The sequence below is a fragment of the Salvelinus namaycush genome, chromosome 31 (genome assembly GCF_016432855.1).
Source record: "Salvelinus namaycush isolate Seneca chromosome 31, SaNama_1.0, whole genome shotgun sequence".
NCBI classification, from domain to species: domain Eukaryota; kingdom Metazoa; phylum Chordata; class Actinopteri; order Salmoniformes; family Salmonidae; genus Salvelinus; species Salvelinus namaycush.
The window spans coordinates 5,093,678-5,118,858 of NC_052337.1; the positions used below are offsets into that span (position 1 = coordinate 5,093,678).

Genomic DNA, 25,181 nt, shown 5'->3' on the forward strand with positions numbered 1-25,181 from the left:
GCGTACAGAGGCCCATTATCAGCAACCATCACTCCTGTGTTCCAATGGCACGTTGTGTTAACTAATCCAAGTTTATCATTTTAAAAGGCTAATTGATCATTAGAAAACCCTTTTGCAATTGTTAGCCAATTGGGCCCCCCCACTCCTCTTTCTATTCTGGTTGCAGCCAGTTTGAGCTGTTCTGTGAAGGGAGTAGTACACAGCGTTGTACGAAATCTTCAGTTTCTTGGCAATTTCCCGCATGGAATAGCCTTCATTTCTCAGAACAATAATAGACTGACGAGTTTCAGAAGTAAGGTCTTTGTCTCTGGCCATTTTAAGCCTGTAAACAAACCCACAAATGCTGATGCTCCAGATACTCAATTAGTCTAAAGAAGGCCAGTTTTATTGCTACTTTAATCAGAACAACAGTTTTCAGCTGTGCTAACATAATTGAAAAAGGGTTTTCTATTTGACCAATTAGCCTTTCAAAATAATAAACTTGGATTAGCTAACCCAACCTGCCATTGGAACACAGGAGTGATGGTTGCTGATAATGGGCCTCTGTAGATATTCCATTAAAAATCATCCGTTTCCAGCTACAATAGTCATTTACAACATTAACAATGTCTACACTGTATTTCTGATCAATTTGATGTTATTTTAATGGACGAAAAAGGTGCTTTTCTTTCAAAAACAAGGACCTTTCTAAGTGACCCCAAACTTTTGAACGATAATGTAGGTGCTGCAGAAAGGCAAAATACATAATTAAAAAGGCACAAATGTACAGATAAAAGTAATCAACCAAAGTTTCTGGACCAAAAAAACGGAAAACATAACATTAAAGCATCTGGTTGATTAAGTACTGTAAGTGGAAGAGATTTATGTAGACAATTAATTATAAAAATAAAACTACCCCTCGTTTTCTTCCTTCCCGTTAAAATTATACTCTAAAAAGCATCACTCCTCGACCTACCAGTGTTCTCTTACTTAAAATCTCTGGTCCCATTAACTCACAAAGCAAGAAAGTGGCACATCGTATCGAGAATGTTTTTTGCACAAATAAATAGGAACGATTGGCAGCCAACACAAACATAGATACACATACGATTATAGTACATCCTGACCACGGGAGCCAAGGGTCGGTTGGCATTTGGTGGGACGGCTTCGAGGTGGGGTGGTGGGGGTCCTAAGAGGAGGAGGAGGGGCCGACAGGGGGAGGCGGGGCCGAGTACTCCTCGTTCTCCGAGTCAGTGTCGTTCTCGTCGTCTTTCTCCTGGTCACTACCCTCGGTGCTGAGACGGTCAAAGCCTTGCCGGGTGTAGCCCTTGTGAGTGGCAAAGAAGTTGCCCAGGTTCAGACCGCCCGCAGCTTTACCTGTGGGAGAAGGAAAACATCAAAGAGGGGAAAAGATTACAAAGATGTCCCATTTCAGAGAGTCTTTTCCCATTTCAGAGAGTCTATTCCCATTTCAGTGAGTCTATTCCCATTTCAGTGAGTCTTTTCCCATTTCAGTGAGTCTTTTCCCATTTCAGTGAGTCTATTCCCATTTCAGTGAGTCTATTCCCATTTCAGAGAGATTCATCGTGTTTTAGGGGACGCTGCACTGCATAGACCCAGATTGAACCTGCTCCTGAACCGAAAACCTGTGCTTTGGAGAAATTGAAAGTATTTTTCTGACCTAAGACAAACCCACGTTGAACCTATTGGACTTAAAACTAGAATTAAAGGGGTGAGCTTGTTTAACTCCATTGTTTGTAAACAATGTAATTTGAAACCAACACTGTATAGCCTCACAACATGGTTAAAACTAAAATGTTGATAAAAATGAATGGTCAGTCCTTGCATCCATTGCTCTGTCTATGAATTTGAGAGTGGTTACATTTTCTCCAGACCCATTTGCTTCAACCAGTGACCAATTTGTTATTGTTTGAACTGCAAATTGCCCCTTTAAAAAAAGCATGTGCAATGGAGAATCATCCACTGAAAGTGCTTTTTAGTCCAGGAATATGCTTGATCGAGATCTGTGCAGCTGCCTGTTAGAGATATCATAGATGTCTCCCGTGTGCTATCTATTCTCTTTGTGGGACGGCACAGGGTACTGTTTCGCTTGACAAATTCCAAATCAGATATAATCACAAAGGCTCATCAGCATTCAAGAACCAACGTTGAAACAGAATCAGCATTATCACTGCTTAATAAGGGAGTTTGTATTTCATTCATCACAGTCACAGTCACAGTAAAGTACCAACAGAGCTGTGTTGTACAATACCAGCAGCTTGTCTGATCTAACAACATATCTTCCCTGGTCACAATAAGACCGGTATCAACACCTCAACAGCCCCTATTCATGACACCATCTGCCTGGGAGCAGTGGCACCACGGTGACTTCTATCAAACCCCATCTTGAGTCTAGACACCTCTGAATGCTACATCATCATTTCTCCCCTTGCACTGTACTGTAGTCGGTGAATCATCTGCTTATCATTGGCTGAGTCACAAGTGGCACCCTTTTCACAGCTCATAGGGCTCTGGTCAAAAGTGGTGTACTATATAGGGGACAGGGTGCCATTTGAGACGCATCCGTTATGTGAGGTGATTGGATGAAAGTCATCCAGAGTCCATTGACGTCAATCTGAGAGAGTGACAGGTCATTAAGTATTATAAATGACATTTATTGGTCATATCTGTACCGTCTCGTCATGCTCCCTGGAGATTCCCTGATCGGGATCGTGTCGTATGCGCTGCATTTTTTTTATCGGACGGCTGCCCGTTTGCACTTAGACAAAGAGACCTTAACCTTGACTATCTCTGTGCATAGCAGTTTTTCATTCGGCTGGGTGTGTGTAATTTCAATTCACAAAAGGGCAGAGAATTTTCTGAAAGGACTGTTTGTGTGTCCACTGCTTAGGTTAAGGGTGGTGATGGGCTCTGCAAGAGTTCAATGTGGGTCTGTGCAGTGCCACCTCCCCTTAGTTGCCATATTGCTCTCTGAAATGAGAAATGAGCCATCTCTTGGTCTTCTTTGATGCTTCAAGCTTCAAGAGGAAACTGCGTGGCAGGCTGACCACCTGTTACACGAGTGCAGCAACGCTAGCTAGCATTAAACTTATCTTATAAAAAACTATCAATCTTCACATAATCACTAGTTAACTACACATAGTTGATGATATTACTAGGTTAACTAGCTTGTCCTGCGTTGTATATAATCAATGCGGTGCCTGTTCATTTATCATTGAATCACAGCCTACTTCGCCAAACGGGTGATAATTTAACAAAGGCGCATTCGCGAAAAAAGCACAGTCGTTGCACGAGTGTACCTAACCATAAACATCTTTTGCCATTCTTAAAATCAATACACAGAAGTATATATTTTTTAAACCTGCATATTTAGTTAAAAGAAATTCATGTTAACAGGCAATATTAACTAGGGAAATCGTGTCACTTCTCTTGCGTCCATTGCACACAGAGTCAGTGTATATGCAACAGTTTGGGCCGCCTGGCTCGTTGCTAACTAATTTGCCAGAATTTTAAATAATTATTACATAACATTGAAGGTTGTGCAATGTAACAGCAATATTTAGACTTAGGGTTGCCACCCGTTCGATAAAATACGGAACAGTTCCGTATTTTACTGAAAGAATAATCGTTTTGTTTTTGAAATTATAGTTTCCGGATTTGACCATATTAATAACCATAAGTCTCATATTTCTGTGTGTTTATTATATTATTATTAAGTCTATGATTTGATATTTGATAGAGTAGTCTGACTGAGCGGTGGTAGGCAGCAGCAGGCTCGTAACCATTCATTCAAACTTTACTGCGTTTGCCAGCAGCTCTTAGCAATGCTTGATCACAGCGCTGTTTATGACTTCAAACCTATCAACTCTTGAGATTAGGCTGGCAGTACTAAAGTGCCTACTAGAACATCCAATAGTCAAAGGTATATGAAATACAAATGGTATAGAGAGAAATAGTCAACATGTCATAATTCCTATAATAACTGCAACCTAATATCTCTTTACTGGGAATATTGAAGAACTGGGAATATTGCACCACCAGCTTTCATATGTTCTGAGCAAGGAACTTAAACTTTAGCTTTTTTACATGGCACATATTGCACTTTTACTTTCTTCTGTGTTTTTGCATTATTTAAACCAAATTTAGCATGTTTCATTATTTATTTGAGACTAAATATATTATATTTATGTATTATATTAAGTTAAAATAAAAAAGTGTTCATTGTTCATTCAGTATAGTTGTAATTGTCATTATTTCATATATATATATATATATATATATATATAAAAAAATCGTCCGATTAATCGTATCGGCCTTTTTTGGTCCTCCAATAATCGGTATCAAAAAAATCATAATCGGTCGACCTCTAGTCTGAAGCCAAAAAAGAAAGGAAATTCACATGAGCACCACAATGCCTACTCCACAGTAGCTATGTTGGTCTATTGTACTTCAAACAATGTGTCGGCAGGTTGCTCAGGATTCAAACCTTCTCACACAGCCTGATTCATACTCTTAGAGGGGGTGCTCCCACAATCATGTGATTTGTACTAAAGTATTGGATTCTTCACACACCACACTAATCCCATTCCACTACCATTTCAAGCTTCTTTTTTTATTTTTTATTATATGAAAACAAGTGTTGCTTTTATACTTACAAGACCCTAAGCTTGACTGAGCTGTTTTTCTTGTAGTAATGTGGTGCCTGCCTGTATTTCATTAAACCTTTTTATTTAGCAACACAAGTCATTATTTGACCATGCTGGTCATTTATGAACATTTGAACATCTTGGCCATGTTCTGTTATAATCTCCACCCGGCACAGCCAGAAGAGGACTGGCCACCCCTCATAGCCTGGTTCCTCTCTAGGTTTCTTCCTAGGTTTTGGCCTTTCTAGGGAGTTTTTCCTAGCCACCGTGCTTCTACACCTGCATTGCTTGCTGTTTGGGGTTTTAGGCTGGGTTTCTGTACAGCACTTTGAGATATCAGCTGATGTAAGAAGGGCTATATAAATACATTTGATTTGATTGAGAAATAAATATATTTCATAAAATCTTTTTTTGGCAAGTAGGTGCCCAACACAACACCAGGTAGGTGGTGGTGTGTTGGACATAGTCACTCATATATAGAGCTTTATAGAGCCTGTGTGCATTCCTGACTTCTGTAACTGTTAGCTTACTTGTGTAATATTGACATAAGCTCTGAAACACTTGTTTTGAAAACATGGTCCAATTTTATCAATTGCTGTGCCGATCAATGGGCAGTTCATTACCTCTGTCAAATGTAGCTTAAAGTGTGTGTATTTGTATTTATTTTTGTAATCAATCTGGTGCCGTTACAACAATACACATTTACAATAGGACTATATCTAAAAATACATACAGCCTTTTGAGAAATACAGTACCAGTCAAAAGTTTGTACACACCTACTCATTCAAAGGTTTTTCCTTATTTGTATTAAAACTAAAACTTTTGACCGGTAGTGTATATCTTTTTTTAAATTACGGTAATGAAAATCATACCATCGGTATGTCTTAATAACGCAGTATACGGTATATACGGTATACCGCCCAAGCCTAGCACTGGACAGATATTCTCCTTTATCCCTTTCATTTCATACACCTTGCACCTATTACATCTGCTGAATGTTCACACTACCAACTGATAGCCTAATAGAGATCCCCTGATCCCCTCACATAGGTAGCGTCCCAATTCATTCATAACTCCATAACTGTAGTCAAAGTCAAACCAATTCATAACTCCATGACCGTAGTCGAAGTCAAACCAAACAAAAGCACAAGTGGAACATCCTACGAGGAATGACATGTCAAGTCATTAGCTACTACCGCATGGTGGGAGACCACTACCGCACGGTGGGAGACCACTACCGCACGGTGGGAGACCACTACCGCACGGTGGGAGACCACTACCGCACGGTGGGAGACCACTACCGCACGGTGGGAGACCACTACCGCACGGTGGGAGACCACTACCGCACGGTGGGAGACCACTACCGCACGGTGGGAGACCACTACCGCACGGTGGGAGACCACTACCGCACGGTGGGAGACCACTACCGCACGGTGGGAGACCACTACCGCACGGTGGGAGACCACTACCGCACGGTGGGAGACCACTACCGCACGGTGAGAGACCTCTACCGCACGGTGGGAGACCTCTACCGCACGGTGGGAGACCACTACCGCACGGTGGGAGACCACTACCGCACGGTGGGAGACTACTATACCGCACGGTGGGAGACTACTATACCGCACGGTGGGAGACTACTATACCGCATGGTGGGAGACTACTATACCGCATGGTGGGAGACTACTACCGCACGGTGAAAGACCTTGAGTTTTTAATTTCACCACAGGATACACCAATAAGAGTATCTCACAGACACATACCTCTGAGTTTTCCCAAGATTCCTCCGGACGAGGTCTGTTCCAGTTTTACCTCGCATCCATCTGCAACAACAGTGAAAGATACGCTGAATATCATCAATCCAAGATGGTGGGTTAAGGCATTCATAAATTATACACACAGTTTCCCCCTGTTTTTGTATCCAATTAGAGCATTTCACAGGATTTTACATTCTCAGTTTTTGTTGTGTCTGTTCTGTTTGTTACTGTTCATTGTTGTGTGTGAAAAAAATCTATAAAAATGTTCATCATAAAAAAACATTTAGAAATTCTGTTTTATCCCACTAGCAACACTGCAGCCATAGATATAGAATCCATAGAATGGGCCTCCCCATTCAAGTCAATGACGGCATTACGAGTTTACCAGTCAAATTGCCAGGCTTAGAGGTTCCAAGGCCTTACTATACATTCCATTTGCAACGCTGCAGCCATGTTGCTTCAAATCCCCTCCTACCTCCATACATCCTGTTCTTCCTGTAGCGGATCAAGACCCCTATGGAGATGACCACCACTAAGGGGATGAACAGCAGGGTGGTGATAACTGCCGGAGACACGCCCTGGGCACTCTGTTTGGCTAGAGTCTTCTCCTTATCGTCCTCTTGTTGTTGTGGTTTTTGGGGCTGTTCCTGGACAGGCTCTGCAGTCTTCTGTTGAGTCGCTACAGGTATCTGCACCTTGGCCACCGCTACCTCTACCCTGTGCTGGGGCTTCAGGCGGGTTTGGATTATAGTCTCTGTTTCTAAGAGACAAGAGGGTTTGAATGGAAGTGGTGAGTGAGTGTGTCCATTCACAGGTGAACAAAAAGATAGTTACAGAAAATTACAAAGATGACTTTCTATCGACTGTTTTAATAAAACCACAATCTTTCTGTAAAAGCAAAGAGTAAATCGCTAACAAAAGCGTAAACACAAAAACACGTTCACATGCAAATTGCTCCTGGTTTGTATTACATACCTGTCGTGCTCATGGAATGACATTAGGATAAGTTACATTTGTAAATCAAGAGAGGTATTTCATTCATTGGAATTACTGGAAATCGTAGTGTGGCTTTAAAGGGGCAATTTGCTTATCAAACAATAACAAAGCGGTCCCCCAGCCAGAGACATTCAACCATTCTGAAATGTATAGACAGAGCTATGGATTTACCATCCATGAAAAAAAGTATAGTTTTAAACAACTTTAGAGTCTATAGAGTGTTTGTTTACATTTACATTGTTTAAAAAACAATGAAGTAAAAAAGAATGGTATATTTTGGGTTCTGATGGGGAACGACAGTTGAACTAAGCTCATGAGGCATTCATGTTATTCTTCAAGAATCAATGGGTGCATGTTATTAATAAGTCAAAGCATTTTAAATGACTGCCTTCTGAGTGGGGGAAATGCAGATTTTGTATATCTTTCTGTTCGACAACTTCAATATAATAGATTTTTGACACATACTCCAAGCACTTTACTGCGCTCATTTTTACCACAGAACCTCAAAATGATGGAAAATACATTCTTGAAATGCTCAAGCTTCTTTCAGAGAGGTTTATAGCCTGTATATAAAGTTTGAAACATAAAATAGGTCTACACGCTGCTTCATTTCCTCAAATGAAATTAGGCGTTGCAATCTTTTAGTAGAAAAGAGCAGAAGTCTCAGGTGAATGTCAGCCTTTAGCTTTGCAATCAATGTGTAATAGGTTATCAGACGAAAGCTGCTGTTCATAAAATGTACAGTAAAGACAATTTGACTTCAAGCCACGCCAATCACTATTGTGAAGCAAATATCCACTCATTTACAATGTAAAACATTTAAAGTCAATCAAAAATACCTACAGTTTAAGTAAAGCGAATGTGGACCTCAAACAAACAAGTAAAACTTTCAGCTCGCAATAAGAGTAGCCTACCTTCGATTTCTTGTACTTCAATTCCACCTTTCTTAACAGAGCGATGTTCAGCTTCTAGAGAGGGTGAGAGAGACCGTGGTGTCAAGGACTGATGTGACTGAGTGATTCATTCACTGCAATCGTGACTCAGTTGCTATTAAATAATGAATAAATCCAGACGGATTGTACAGTTGTGCTTACTCATGTTCTCTATGGTGTATTTAGCGCTTTCATAACAATGATTGAATGTCCATCTCATAAAGGCTCACACTGCACCAATGCAGTGTTACATACGATTATGAACACTCTGCCTCTATACAGTACAATGTGCTGACCTTTTCAACAAATCCAATTTTTTGCTGTTGCAAAATCAACTGCTTCTCATTAGCAATGTGTGAAGTGCAATGATTTCAATTTGATTGCAATTGCTATTCACTTGGGTTCTATTCATTTGCATTTAAATGTACAAAACTCTAATTGTTCTATGGGTTTTGTGTTGTTAACAGATAACTGAATCAGTGAGTCACCTACACTTGAACGGGGATTAAACCATTCAAGGGGATTAACTGTGCATTCGCTCGGTTTGAATTGGCGTGCCAAAGGCCTTTTTTGAAGGACATCAGGCAATTCATAGTCGCTTTACATCAGAAACATTACATAAGGCGGCGGTGCAGCGGCCTAGAGCGTTAGTCAATCATTTTGCAGTTCGCCACTGATTCGCCACATGCTGTAGAATTTTCTTTCAAGAACATAAAAAAAAAACATGGCTCTGTGAGGTTACAGACAACATTACAGAATTCATAAATTCTTTATAAAAAATGTTATCTGGAGCAATGTGTGAAAGAGGGATCCATTTTGACATGATGTTCATTTCATTTGACCTGTATTTAAGCAGGGAGACCACAGTCTCTTTTGCAGATGAGGCCTGTATACAGTACACATCAAATAACAATGCCATTATACATACAGTATCTATATACACATCAATTACACTATACATATCTATATACACATCAATTACACTATACACACATCAACAACACTATACAGTATCTATATAAACATCAATTACACCATACATATCTATATACACATCAATTACACTATACATATCTATACAAACATAAATTACACTATACATATCTATACAAACATAAATTACACTATACATATCTATATACATATCAATTACACTATACATATCTATACAAACATAAATTACACTATACACACACATCAACAACACTATACATATCTATATAGACATCAATTACACTACACATATCAATTACACTATACACACATCAATTACACTACAAATATCTATATCAACATCAATTACACTATACATATCTATATCAACATCAATTACACTATACATATCTATATCCACATCAATTACACTATACATATCTACAGTTGAAGTCGGAAGTTTACATACACCTTAGCCAAATACACTTAAACTCAGTTTTTCACAATTCCTGATATTGAATCCTAGTAAAAATTCCCCGTCTTAGGTCAGTTAGGATCACCACTTTATTATAATAATGTGAAATGTCAGAATAGTAGTAGAGAGAATGATTTATTTCAGCTTTTATTTCTTTCATCACATTCCCAGTGGGTCAGAAGTTTACATACACTCAATTAGTATTCGGTAGCATTGAATTTAAATTGTTTAACTTGGTTCAAACGTTTCGGGTAGCCTTCCACAAGCTTCCCACAATAAGTTGGGTGAATTTTGGCCCATTCCTCCTGACAGAGCTAGTGTAACTGAGGCAGGTTTGTAGGCCTCCTTGCTCGCACACGGTTATTCACTTCTGCCCACAAATTTTCTATGGGATTGAGGTCAGGGCTTTGTGATGGCCACTCAAATACCTTGACTTTGTGGTCTTAAGCAATAACTTTGGAAGTGTGCTTGGGGTTATTGTTCATTTGGAAGACCCATTTGCGACCAAGATTTAACTTCCTGCCTGATGTATTGAGATGTTGCTTCAATATATCCACATAATTTTCCTCCCTCATGATGCCATCTATTTTGTGAAGTGCACCAGTCGCTCCTGCAGCAAAGCACCCCCACAACATGACGCTACCGCCCCCGTGCTTCACGGTTGGGATGGTGTTCTTCGGCTTGCAAGCCTCCCCCTTTTTCCTCCATACATAACGATGGTCATTATGGCCAAACAGTTCTATTTTTGTTTCATCAGACCAGAGGACATTTCTCCCAAATGAACGATCTTTGTCCCCATGTGCAGTTGCAAACCGTAGTCTGGCTTTTTTATGGCGGTTTTGGAGCAGTGGCTTCTTCCTTGCTGAGCGGCCTTTCAGGATATGTCGATATAGGACTCGTTTTACTGTGGATATAGATAGTTTTGTACCTGTTTCCTCTAGCATCTTCACAAGGTCCTTTGCTGTTGTTCTGGGATTGATTTGCACTTTTCGCACCAAAGTACGTTCATCTCTAGGAAACAGAACGTGTCTCCTTCCTGAGCGGTATGACGGCTGCGTGGTCCCACGGTGTGTATACTTGTGTATTATTGTTTGTACAGATGAGCGTGGTACCTTCAGGCATTTGGAAATTGCTCCCAAGGGTAAACCAGACTTGTGGAAATCTACAATTTTTTTTCTGAGGTCTTGGCTGATTTCTTATGATTTTCCCATGATGTCAAGCAAAGAGGCAATGAGTTTGAAGGTAGGCCTTGAAATACATCCACAGGTACACCTCCAATTGACTCAAATGATGTCAATTAGCCTATCAGAAGCTTCTAAAGCCATGACATAATTTTCTGGAATTTTCCAAGCTGTTTCAAGACAGTCAAATTAGTGTATGTAAACTTCTGACCCACTGGAATTGTGATACAGTGAATTATAAGTGAAATTATCTGTCTGTAAACAATTGTTGGAAGAATTACTTGTGTCATGCACAAAGTAGATGTCCTAACCGACTTGCCAAAACTATAGTTTGTTAACAAGAAATTTGTGGAGTGGTTGAAAAACTAGTTTTAATGACTCCAACCTAAGTGTATGTAAACTTCCGACTTCAACTGTATATACACATCCATTACACTATACATTTCTAAATAGACATCAAATTACACTATACATCGCATATCTAAACCCAGCAAAACAAGAAACGTCCTCTCACTGTCAACTGCGTTTATTTTCAGCAACTTAACATGTGTAAATATTTGTATGAACATAACAAGATTCAACAACTGAGACATAAACTGAACAAGTTCCACAGACATGTGACTAACAGAAATGGAATAATGTGTCCCTGAAAAAGTAACAGTCAGTATCTGGTGTGGCCACCAGCTGCATTAAGTACTGCAGTGCATCTCCTCCTCATGGACTGCACCAGATTTGCCAGTTCTTGCTGTGAGATGTTACCCCACTCTTCCACCAAGGCACCTGCAAGTTCCTGGACATTCCTGGGGGGAATGGCCCTAGCCCTCACCCTCTGATCCAACAAGTCCCAGATGTGCTCAATGGGATTGAGACCCCGGCTCTTCACTGGCCATGGCAGAACACTGACATTCCTGTCTTGCAGAAAATCACGCACAGAATGAGGAGTATGGCTGGTGGCATTGTCATGCTGGAGGGTCATGTCAGGATGAGCCTGCAGGAAGGGTACCACATGAGGGAGGAGGATGTCTTCCCTGTAATGCACAGTGTTGAGATTGCCTGCAATGACAAGCTCAGTCTGATGATGCTGTGACACACCGCCCCAGACCATGACGGACCCTCCACCTCCAAATCGATCCCGCTCCAGAGTACAGGCTTCGGTGTAACGCACATTCCTTCGACGATAAACGCAAATTCGACCATCACCCATGGTGAGGCAAAACCGTGACTCGTCAGTGAAGAGCACTTTTTGCCAGCCCTGTCTCATCCAGCGACGGTGGGTTTGTGCCCATAGGCGACGTTGTTGCCGGTGATGTCTGGTGAGGACCTGCCTTACAACCGGCCTACAAGCCCTCAGTCCAGCCTCTCTCAGCCGATTGCGGACAGTCGGAGCACTGATGGATGGATTGTGCCTTCCTGGTTTAACTCGGGCAGTTGTTGTTGCCATCCTGTACCTGTACCTGTCCCGCAGGTGTGATGTTCGGGTGTACCGATCCTGTGCAGGTGTTGTTACACGTGGTCTGCCACTGTGAGGACGATCAGCTGTCCCTCCTGTCTCCCTGTAGCGCTATCTTAGGCATCTCACAGTACGGACATTGCAATTTATTGCCCTGGCCACATCTGCAGTCCTCATGCCTCCTTGCAGCATGCCTAAGGCACGTTCACGGAGATGAGCAGGGACCGTGGGCATCTTTCTTTTGGTGTTTTTCAGAGTCAGTAGAAAGGCCTCTTTAGTGTCCTAAGTTTTCATAACTTTGACCTTAATTGCCTACCGTCTGTAAGCTGTTAGTGTCTTAACGACCGTTCCATAGGTGCATGTTCATTAATTGTTTATGGTTCATTGAACAAGCATGGGAACAGTGTTTAAGCCCTTTGCAATGAAGATCTGTGAAGTTGTTTGGATTTTTACGAATTATCTTTGAAAGACAGGGTCCTGAAAAAGGGACGTTTATATCCACATCAATTACACCATACATATCTATATCCACATCAATTACACTATACATATCTATATCCACATCAATTACACTATACATAGCATATTTATATACACATCAATTACACCATGCAATTACACCAAACACAAAACACAATCAAACAAATTACAAATATTTCTGAACTTTATTGACACAAAGCAATAATATCAAAAATATTTCATATTTTGTCAATAGAAAATGTATGGTTTATCAATTGATGTGGTAACACTACACTGGGTATACAAAATATTAAGAACACCTGCTCTTTCCATGACAAGACTGACCAGATGAAAGCCATGATTCCTCATTGATGTCACTCGTTAGTGCTGAGCAATTAACCGACATTAATTGACTGACGTCGGTTCAATTATTTGAATTCCATTTCCTTCTTTTTTCCCCCTGTGAACTCGATGCTCAGTTTCTGTAGAGATCAATCATATCAAACCTGAACTGTGTGATGTAGTAGGGAGTCGTAGTTTCCAACAGGCCAATATTCTACATAGTTTCGCGCAGAAAAAGAGCTGATTCACTGCAATGACCATAATCCATTGCACGCCAGCTTGTCATGTCTGTGTGGAGCAGACACGGAGACCTCGTTGACAGAGAGAAGAGAGAACACGCGAGTGGGATAGAAAGCAGTTACTTCGTGAGGTATCTCTACCTGAAAATACATGATCTAGGTGATTGATAGTTGGTATTCAGCAGTTATAATAGTATGCCTTATTTACTTTGAAGAACTGCTAAAATAGTGATATTTGTCAGACAACATATGCAGCAGCTCTATAGAGATGAGATGATGATTGAATGAAATAATAAAGTTATCAAATAAAACTAATGTAATATACACAACTGAAATATTTTATTGAAGTAAAGCGATATGATGAACTGATGGTTAATAAGTGATAAGCAGTAATGGGCAGTCACTACCATCATAGGACTTTTACTAATTGTTTTATTCTGTGTTGTTACAGAACTCAACCCACATAATGCATTGTGCATTTAATGTTATTTTTTTACATTTGAAACCGAAATAGAAAACCGTGATTTAAAAAAAAATATCAAACCGAAACGACCTCAAAAAGCACTAACTGCTCAGCACTACCACTTGCTATCATCTTACTGATGTCAGTGTAGATGAAGGGGAGGAGACAGCTTAAAGAAGGATTTTTAAGCCTTGAGACATGAAGTGTGTATGTGTGCCATTTGTTTCATGTTTTGTTTGGACCCCAGGAAGAGTAGCTGCTGCTTTTGCAACAGCTAATGGGGATCCTAATAAAATACCAAATACCAATAGCAATATCATTCAGAGGGTGAATGGGAAAGACAAAAGATTTAAGTGCCTTTGAACGGGGTATGGTAGTAGGTGCCAGGGGCACTGGTTTGTGTCAAGAACTGCAACGCCGCTGGGTTTTTCACACCCAACAGTTTCCTGTGTGTATCAAGAATGGTCATCCACCCAATGGACATCCAGCTAACTTGACAAAAACTGTGGGAAGCTTTGGAGTCAACATGGGCCAGTATCCCTTTGGAAAGCTTTCAACGCCTTGTAGAGTCCATGCCCCAACGTATTGACGATTGCTGAGGGCAGAAACTAGGGTGCATCTCAATATTAGGAAAAGGTATTCCTAATGTTTGGTATACTCAGTATAAATTACATTTCATAAATAAGATACTAATTTGTAGCTCCATAACTGAGAAGTCAAATTGGATATAACAATTTTTAATGTCACTCCAATAGTCCACTAATTCATGCCTGAAATCCCTTAATAAATCTTGAATGATAGGGCAAGATTTAGATTTCTGCCTAAATAGATATACCCAAACGTAATTATTTTTCATGAGATGGCCATAAACAATAACTAGTAATGTTGCATAGTTTTAAAAAGGTCTGAAACTCCCCTTGCTGGTAAAAATAGTTATAAATTGCTGAGGTGTACTCACGTTTGAGGGCACAAGCTCAAGTACATAGTGGTTCAATATTCCCAGTGAAGAAATATTAGGCATAAACAGCGCTGTGAAGCAAGCATTGCTAAGAGCTGCTGGCAAACACAGTAAAGTTTGAATGAATGCTTACGAGCCTGCTGCTGCCTACCACCGCTCAGTCAGACTACTCTATCAAATACCAGATCATAGAATTAATTATAATATAATAAACACAGAAATACGAGCCTTTGGTCATTAATATGGTCAAATCCGGAAACTATAATTTCAAAAACAAAACGATTATTCTTTCAGTAAAATACGGAACTGTTCCGTATTTTATCGAACGGGTGACAACCCTAAGTCTAAATATTGCTGTTACATTGCACAACCTTCAATGTTATGTAATAATTATGTACAATTCTGGCAAATTAGTTCGCAACGAGCCAGGCGGCCCAAACTGTTGCATATACATTGACTCTGCGTGCAATGGACGCAAGAGAAGTGACAGGATTTCCCTAGTTAATATTGCCTGCTAACATGAATTTCTTTTAAATTAAAAAGGCAGGTTTAAAAAATATATACTTCTGTGTATTGATTTTAAGAATGGCAAAAGATGTTTATGGTTAGGTACACTCGTGCAACGACTGTGCTTTTTCGCGAATGCGCCTTTGTTAAATTATCACCAGTTTGGCGAAGTAGGCTGTGATTAGATGATAAATTAACAGGCACCGCATTGATTATATGCAACGCAGGACAAGCTAGTTAACCTAGTAATATCATCAACTATGTGTAGTTAACTAGTGATTATGTGAAGATCGATTGTTTAATATAAGATAAGTTTAATGCTAGCTAGCAACTTTCCTTGGCTCCCTGCTGCACAACAGGTGGTCAAGCCTGCCACGCAGTTTCCTACTAATCGGCGTCAAAAAATGCCGATTACCGATTGTTATGAAAACTTAAAATTGGCCCCAATTAATCGGCCATGCCAACCTCTTGTACAAATATTATGAAAATATGAAAAATCATGTGTTTATTTTCCCAATTCAACAAAAGTGGGGCAATAGGGCTTGAAATTACTGAAATGTTTTCTAAATATAGTAACAATCAAATTATAAACAACTTGCTATAAGATTTCACATTTCTTATAACTGCAAAATAAATATGATCATACTTAGTGACTACAATATTGGCACATATAATAATTTTCTCTTAAACGTCCCATTGAGCGGCAAAGAGACACCATTCAAGTGTTTGTTTAAATTCTAGGAAATTATTTAGTATTTTTTTATGTTGAGACCTCTAAAACCTGGCTGAGAATATCACAGTGAGATGAAACTACAGTGCCTGGACTTGTGAGACTGTCACCGTTCAAATGCCGTCACCCAGGCTTGGCTGGATAGGCCAGAAAATGTGGCACGTCATTCCCTACGCAAATGTAGGTTCTGAAACCTGACACTTCAAGTCAGCTCCGCTGGGAGAGTGGAAGCAGAGAACAGACAGATGGGGCTTTCTGGCATTATAAGGCACGGACCCTACGGCGTTCACACAGCGCTTTGGACACCAAAATGTCATTCGGAACCGGTCCAGAACCATATGGGGGACTTAACATCTAAGAGGTTTAATTTCATAGTGGAAAGGTTAATCTAATTCAACTTTCTTAATGAGACATCCTGGATAATCTGGAATAGAAGTATCAAATTAAAATACTTTGGTTAAAGTTGACTTACTGTCAGAGGAGAACTTTAGCACGGAGTCTGTGGCTGCATCTCCTACAAAGACACGCCCATCTTTGGTTACAACAATGTCGTGGGGCATTCCAAACTCCTGAAAACAGAGGGAAGACACACTGTAGTTAGTATAGCCATTCAAAAACAATCATCTATTCCGTACTTTAATACAGTCTAGATTATGCAAGACTTAATACTCATTATGTCTTCAGTCTATGAGATGAAACTTAAAGTAATCAAAATGTAAACATATCGTTTATTTATTTATTTATTTAACCTTTATTTAACTAGACAAGTCAGTTAAGAACAAATTCTTATTTACAATGACGGCCTACACTGGCTAAACTCTAACCTGGACGACGCTGGGCCAATTGTGCGCCGCCCTTTGGGACTCCCAATCACAGCCGGTTGTGATACAGCCTGGAATCGAACCAGGGTCTGTAGTGACACCTCTAACACTGAGATGTTGCGCCTTAGACCGCTGCGCCACTCGGGAGCCCTTCAAGTCGTATGCATAGATTCACTGATAAAGTAACAGTCAGATCTAAATCAAGATAAATCAAAAGATAGACGACAAAGACAAACCCCACTCAACTTGGCACACAGAAACCAACCCCAGGCGATACGGAAGGCAGATCTTTATTTTATTGCCGTTTTAATGAAATTCCCTGCTGGCATCTGATTAGCTCAGATGCACTAAATCAGGTAGTCATGCATCAGGGCTGGCCAGACAGGGATAGGAAGAATGATTAACTCTCCTGGAAGAAGATGACACAATCACTTTAAGTGGCTCAAGTAGTCAGAGACGAGGGTGTAGATCCATCTCATAATAGGTGGAGCCATTGTCAGACAATAGCTTTTAAAAGGAAAGTTCACCCAATTCACACATTTACATTGGTTTACTTACCCTGTAAGCAGTCAATGGACAAAACCAAAGCATGGATTGCTGTCTAACCATATCCATACACTGCTTACAGGAAACCAATATGCCATGTTGAAATTTGGATGGACAATGCCTTTAAGTCTGATCCCAACTATCACGTGTAAACATTCTGCCAGTGACTCTAACGTTTGTAGGCAGAATCTCATTTGAGTTCCAGCAACAACAAAAAAATGCTGTTGATACCTAGTCAGTTGTACAACTGAATGACTTCAACTGAAATGTGTCTTCTATATTTAACCCAACCCCTCTGAATCAGAGAGGTGCAGGGAGCTGCCTTAAATCTACACCCACGTCTTCGGTGTCCGGGGAACAGTTGGTTAACTGCCTTGTTCAGGGGCAGAACGACAGATTTTTACCTTCTCAGCTCAGGGATTCGATCCAGCAACCTTTCAGTTACTGGCCCAACACTCTAACCACTAGGCTACCTGCCACCCTACTGTATTAGACAAATCACGTACCGTCAATGGAGATCAATAACTATTTTCTTTGCTTGCTCTACGGCTCAATAGGCAGATAAGATTTCAGATAATTCCAATCTTTGACTGGTGTGTGAAGTGCCTGATAGTGATTCAGGTAACAGGAATAGTAATTAAGGTGATTGCTTGGTACAGAGCTTCCTCTGTGGTTCGTGTCCGGAGAGCCTCCTCAGTCAAGCAGGTTATCCCATCAAAATAAGACCATAACTGTCCTTGTTGATCCAAGAATATGGTGTACAAAACCAAAAGTAAAAGACGCAAATGATGTATAAAAACGGAAAGCATAGAAAAAGCATGCATAGAACATATCTATCGCTTCTTAGACTTGCTTTCAATGAGAATGACAGATCTATAACTTACATTTCTATGTGGATTTGGTCAGGTCGCCCCAAAAATGACATATTGCAGCTTTAAGCTTTATTGCATTTGTCCAGGGTCGTTATCCTGAAGGTAGTGAAGATGTACTGTACTAGTGGCTATGACAAGCCTGTTATAGAGTGCTCGTTCGATACCCACGGGGGACCAGTACAAAAAAGTCTGAAAATGAATGCACTCACTACTGTAAGTGGCTCTGGATAAGAGCGTTTTTCTAAATGACTAAGATGTAAATGTACACTGAAATACACTAGCTATTTAGCAGCTACTCTACTAGCAACTAAATGTCTAGCAGCTTTGTTATGAAAAGCCAAAAGGGCCAAAATGGAGACATCATTAGACCAGAGAGACCACTCTTTATTTATTTACTTATTAACAGTACATGCTGATTGAATCAGAAGGATGTTCAATACTGTTATTTATTGCTGCTCTGGTTTGTAGAAAAATGGTTGTGTTTGCAGCAGAGCCCTAACTCCCATCCGTAACCAACCTGTGCGTTTTCTGGGCTGAAGTCATCCAGGATCTCTTTGGTTGAATAATTAATTACAAAGCCTTTGAGAGGGGCAGAGCGCCCGTACGCAGATTCCCCATTCACCGCGTAGATCAGACCACCTGGATACATTTGCATAAGGCGCGCAAGCACACACACACACACACACACACACACACACACACACACACACACACACACACACACACACACACACACACACACACACACACACACACACACACACACACACACACACACACACACACACGGGTTAAGGGAACAGGCACATAAATATGGATTTTCCCCTTTGAAGACTTGCGTCGCGCTGCCTAATGTACATGCAACATGAAAGTCGGCATCACAAAACCGTTTGTTTCAAAGTGAAATGGTGCAATTAGCTGCCTCTAGGAAAGACCTTACAGTGTGCAGATGAAATGAAGTGGGTTTATTGTGGGGATGTGGATGTATCATTTCTCTAAGATGTTGGTGTCTAATTTTCCTCGAATAAAACACACTGGCAACCGATATAAAGTGGATTGCTAGTGTGATGTATGGTTTTAACAATTTTACACCTGAATTATTCCTAGAAAATAAATCCCTGTGAATATGACATAGCCATAACCATAGAGATATAACACAGATTTGGTGTTCTATTCTTTACCCCTAACCAAAGCGCAGGAATGGGCAACTTTGATCGGGGTCACACAAAAACAATAGGATTTTTTTGTTGTTGATTCTACACATTTTGCCATGGAGTGCAGAGAAAATGTTTCAGTTTTAAAGCAAGTTTGCTGCAATTCTACACATTTTGCCATGGGACAGAAAGAAGATTTAGCAATTTTCTAACTAGTTTCATGCAATTCTAATAATTTTGCCATAGGGTGAAGAGAAATGTTTGCAGTTTTTTAATTTTTTAATTTGACCATGATAACAAGTTTAGATAGCTGGCTGCTAAAAAAACTTAGCAATCTAAAAATGTTAGCTGACAAGGGCTAATTGAGTGACTGTCAGTGACTGACATAAGAGAAAGACTGCTGATGCACAACCACATTTTAAAAGTGCACCTTCTGTATTCCTACTATTCTAACTCTCAACAGTAAGTTGAAACCCTGAATGAGTTCCACCCCCAAAATAAATTTAATTTTTTAAAAAAAATTCTACTGTTTATTTTTGTGGAAATTGATCCAACGGCCTTCAAAAGGTGGGGCGCAAGTTGCCCATCCCTGCCATAGAGATATAACACACAGATTTAGTGTTCTATTCTCTACCCATAACCATAGAGATAATAGGTGTTCTATTCTCTAACCATAGAGATAATAGGTGTTCTATTCTCTAACCATAACCATAGAGATAATAGGTGTTCTATTCTCTAACCATAACCATAGAGATAATATGTGTTCTATTCTCTAACCATAACCATAGAGATAATAGGTGTTCTATTCTCTAACCATAACCATAGAGATAATAGGTGTTCTATTCTCTAACCATAGAGATAATAGGTGTTCTATTCTCTAACCATAGAGATAATAGGTGTTCTATTCTCTAACCATAACCATAGAGATAATAGGTGTTCTATTCTCTAACCATAGAGATAATAGGTGTTCTATTCTCTAACCATAACCATAGAGATAATAGGTGTTCTATTCTCTAACCATAGAGATAATAGGTGTTCTATTCTCTAACCATAGAGATAATAGGTGTTCTATTCTCTAACCATAACCATAGAGATAATAGGTGTTCTATTCTCTAACCATAGAGATAATAGGTGTTCTATTCTCTAACCATAACCATAGAGATAATAGGTGTTCTATTCTCTAACCATAACCATAGAGATAATAGGTGTTCTATTCTCTAACCATAACCATAGAGATAATAGGTGTTCTATTCTCTAACCATAGAGATAATAGGTGTTCTATTCTCTAACCATAGAGATAATAGGTGTTCTATTCTCTAACCATAACCATAGAGATAATAGGTGTTCTATTCTCTAACCATAGAGATAATAGGTGTTCTATTCTCTAACCATAACCATAGAGATAATAGGTGTTCTATTCTCTAACCATAGAGATAATAGGTGTTCTATTCTCTAACCATAGAGATAATAGGTGTTCTATTCTCTAACCATAACCATAGAGATAATAGGTGTTCTATTCTCTAACCATAGAGATAATAGGTGTTCTATTCTCTAACCATAACCATAGAGATAATAGGTGTTCTATTCTCTAACCATAGAGATAATAGGTGTTCTATTCTCTAACCATAACCATAGAGATAATAGGTGTTCTATTCTCTAACCATAACCATAGAGATAATAGGTGTTCTATTCTCTAACCATAACCATAGAGATAATATGTGTTCTATTCTCTAACCATAAACATAGAGATAATGTGTTCTATTCTCTAACCATAGAGATAATAGGTCTTCTATTCTCTAACCATAACCATAGAGATAATAGGTCTTCTATTCTCTAACCATAACCATAGAGATAATAGGTCTTCTATTCTCTAACCATAACCATAGAGATAATGTGTTCTATTCTCTAACCATAACCATAGAGATAATAGGTGTTATATTATATTTCTAAAACCACACCGGACTCACCATGCACAGGTGCGTAGGAGATGGCAAACACTTCCCCTCCAAACTCTTGCTTCTTGATCTCCTTGACGAATTCCCCGGATTCAGCGACAAAGCACTGGATGCGTCCATTCTCCCGGTCGGCCACGCACAGCTCCCGCCTTTCAGGCAGAAACACCAGGCTGTGTGGGATTCGGAACTGGACCCTTCTCCTTCTGTCTGACGAGCCTGAGAGGGAAGAACAGGGTCATGTTCATTAGGGCACAGCATAACAAAATGTTTAAAAATGGTGTGTATCCCCGTTTGGGACTGTTTTCTTGAGTTTCATGCCTAGTGAATACGACCCAGAACAATTCAAAGACAACTGTGAATCAAAGAGAATCACTTCGATTCACTTTGCCTGAGAACATTGGGGCCCAGACATTTCGTGGTGTTACCATGGAGATAGAGGACTCCAGATAGATATAACCTGTTTTATAACCCGCTGCTCATGCTGTCACAGACACAAAGACGAGTCCTCTATCTCTACGCTGGTGTTACCTCCTTAGAGCATGGTGAATGTTCTTGGGACCAACAAGATGTTCAAAACAATGTTCCTAACCACGGAATCCGTGACCCAGCAGAACCCTCCCACCATCATGTCAACGTTAAAACATGGAGTTGGTCTGGTCTTGAACTACTGTGTCTAACTCAGCTCAAATTATTACTGTGTCTTAATATATTCACTATACCCAGTTTCTTTTGGCACAATTGTTATTGAATATTTGAAAGGAGAATTGGGAGAATAAGATGGGAGTGTGTGGATAGAAGTGGATTTGATATTTCACCAGGTACACCAGATACTGTAAATAACCTAATTCTCCCACTAGATAGAAGTGGATTTGATATTTCACCAGGTACTCCAGATACTGTAAATAACCTAATGCTCCCACTAGATAGAAGTGGATTTGATATTTCACCAGGTACTCCAGATACTGTAAATAATCTGTGCTCCCACTAGATAGAAGTGGATTTGATATTTCACCAGGTACTCCAGATACTGTAAATAATCTGTGCTCCCACTAGATAGAAGTGTATTTGATATTTCACCAGGTACTCCAGATACTGTAAATAATGTGTGCTCCCACTAGATAGAAGTGTGTAGAGGTCTTCAGCCACTGCATGTCCTCTAAGGCCTATTGAATGATTTACCGTAAAAGCACCGTTGTGATGTACTGCACCAGGGGTAATGAAGAGGAGTGCACAGCAGCCACATCAGCAGAAAATATTGGCATGCTATTACAGGTAAATCAATATAGATTCAAACACATTTTGTCAAGCTGAGCCTGACATGGCCTTCGCTTCAAACAAACTGCCAATAAATCTTTCATTGTGTGTGTGGTCATGTTTGTCTGAATGTGTGTGTGTGTGTGTGTGTGTGTGTGTGTGTGTGTGTGTGTGTGTGTGTGTGTGTGTGTGTGTGTGTGTGTGTGTGTGTGTAAACATGCGCACGTCTGGAGCATGTACTACAAACCTGCTCCCCAGTGTGACAGGTATTTTCCCTCGGGTGAGAACTTAAGTATCCTGGCATTGCAGTATCCGTCTGACACGTACACGTTCCCGGTCACAGGGTCCACCGCCACGTCGGTGGGCTTGCAGAAGTGCTCTTTGTCACTTCCTGGTTCAAAGGCCTCTCCCAGCACAACCAGGGGCTTGTCCCGGCCATCGCTGCTCAGTTTGAACACCTAGGTGAGGGGGACACCGTATGTTGTACACTACGAAAGTCAAAGGCTATGTCCCAAATGGCACCCTATTTCTATAGGGAACTGGTCAAAAGTAGTGCACTAGGGAACAGGGTGCCACTTTGGTACGGAAGTATGTTGACTTATTATATAGGGTCCAGAGTGTTTCCTGGTTAGGTCATGTTCTCAGGAAAAACTCCTGGCCTTATGATCAGTAAAGCCAAATGGAACAACAGTACAACTCATTGGTTTTTCTCTAGTGGGTCTTGGTACATGACAAATGAGCCCCTTTCATACCGTATGGTAGCATATGCCGGCTCAATCAGACACATTGCATATGGTAGCATATGCCGGCTCAATCAGGCACATTGCATATGGTAGCATATGCCGGCTCAATCAGAAACCTTGCATATGGTAGCATATTCCGGCTCAATCAGAAACCTTGCATATGGTAGCATATTCCGGCTCAATCAGACATTGCATATGGTAGCATATGCCGGCTCAATCAGGCACATTGCATATGGTAGCATATGCCGGCTCAATCAGACACTTTTCATATGGTAGCATATGCCGGCTCAATCAGACACATTTCATATGGTAGCATATGCCGGCTCAATCAGAAACCTTGCATATGGTAGCATATTCCGGCTCAATCAGACATTGCATATGGTAGCATATGCCGGCTCAATCAGGCACATTTCATATGGTAGCATATGCCGGCTCAATCAGAAACCTTGCATATGGTAGCATATTCCGGCTCAATCAGGCACATTGCATATGGTAGCATATGCCGGCTCAATCAGACACTTTTCATATGGTAGCATATGCCGGCTCAATCAGACATTTCATATGGTAGCATATTCCAGCTCAATCAGACACATTGCATATGGTAGCATATGCCGGCTCAATCAAACACATTGCATATGGTAGCATATGCCGGCTCAATCAGACATTTCATATGGTAGCATATTCCGGCTCAATCAGGCACATTTCATATGGTAGCATATTCCGGCTCAATCAGACATTGCATATGGTAGCATGTGCCGGCTCAATCAGACATTGCATATGGTAGCATATGCCGGCTCAATCAGACACATTTCATATGGCCAGTGAGGATGTGAACACTATGGTTCTCACCTGATGAAGCGCCACGTCCGTGACCCAGTAGTTGTTGTCCTTGTCTGTGGTGATTCCATGAGGCAAGTAAAACCTGCCGAGAACACGGAGAAAACACTCCTTAAATGCTTTGAATGAAGACAACAACATCACGTCCTAGGAGTCTACTTAGTGCACTACATAGGGAATAAGGGTGCCATTTTGGACAAAGCCTGTGTGTTCATTACGTAAGACCACTATTATGTCTCAAAACGCCTAATTGCCCTCGTTTGCACAGCGGTGGTAACGCTTCTTACATATTTCTTCCGGAGGCCTTGAGTACGCTGCCTTTGACGGGATCCACCACGAGAATGGTGGACTGTTGAATGGGACCCAGGGACTGCTGCTGGTATTTGCCGCTGTTGTCGAAGGAGCTGCAACGGAAGGAAAATGACTTGTGTTAAAATACAGAGAAAACGTATACAATTGTCTGAGACAACAAAGGTGTTGGGCGTCCCAAACGGCTCCCTATTACCTACTGTATCATGAACTACTTTTGACCAGAGCCCTTGGTCAAAAGTAGTGTACTTTATAGGGAATAGGGTGCCATTTGGGACGCACCCACTCAAATCAATGTATAACAACCCAAATGTGATGACTCGGCTAGTCATATTTGTTTTGTTTGTTTGAAGGGGAATGCTATTACTTAATCAGGAGGTTTCCATCAAAGGGGGAGGCGCCATGGACACAAAAGTGACAAAATCATACTAATGATTCACTCAAACAATCCCAAATACTTCAACAAATACATTAAACTCTTCCTGAGTCCCTGCTATAATCAGTCCCTTCTGGAATTCCCCGAAAAATAACAGAGGACCCCAACTTTCACTCTTGGTTTCCGATCCCTCACTTTTATCCTCAAACTCCCTGTGGACTCCTCGATGGAAAAACAATGCCTTATACC

At 40.5% G+C, this 25,181-nt stretch overlaps 1 protein-coding gene across 4 annotated transcripts in view; it reads right to left on the minus strand.

Annotated features, from left to right (window-relative positions):
- Window positions 1–627: 627 nt before the first annotated feature.
- Window positions 628–25,181, minus strand: part of pam (peptidylglycine alpha-amidating monooxygenase) — a 140,875-nt gene continuing 116,321 nt past the window's right edge. For 3 of the 4 annotated variants that reach the window (XM_038970032.1, XM_038970034.1, XM_038970031.1), the window contains 10 exons: window positions 24,535–24,651; window positions 24,260–24,332; window positions 22,915–23,125; window positions 21,426–21,629; window positions 18,822–18,943; window positions 16,538–16,634; window positions 8,311–8,364; window positions 6,876–7,160; window positions 6,407–6,466; window positions 628–1,356 (listed from right to left, as the gene is read on the minus strand). In XM_038970032.1, coding sequence (XP_038825960.1) covers window positions 1,169–1,356; window positions 6,407–6,466; window positions 6,876–7,160; window positions 8,311–8,364; window positions 16,538–16,634; window positions 18,822–18,943; window positions 21,426–21,629; window positions 22,915–23,125; window positions 24,260–24,332; window positions 24,535–24,651 — 1,411 coding nt within the window. In that variant the 3' untranslated portion in view covers window positions 628–1,168. The remainder of the gene's footprint in view (window positions 1,357–6,406; window positions 6,467–6,875; window positions 7,161–8,310; window positions 8,365–16,537; window positions 16,635–18,821; window positions 18,944–21,425; window positions 21,630–22,914; window positions 23,126–24,259; window positions 24,333–24,534; window positions 24,652–25,181) is intronic. The other variant, XM_038970033.1, reaches the window with a different exon arrangement.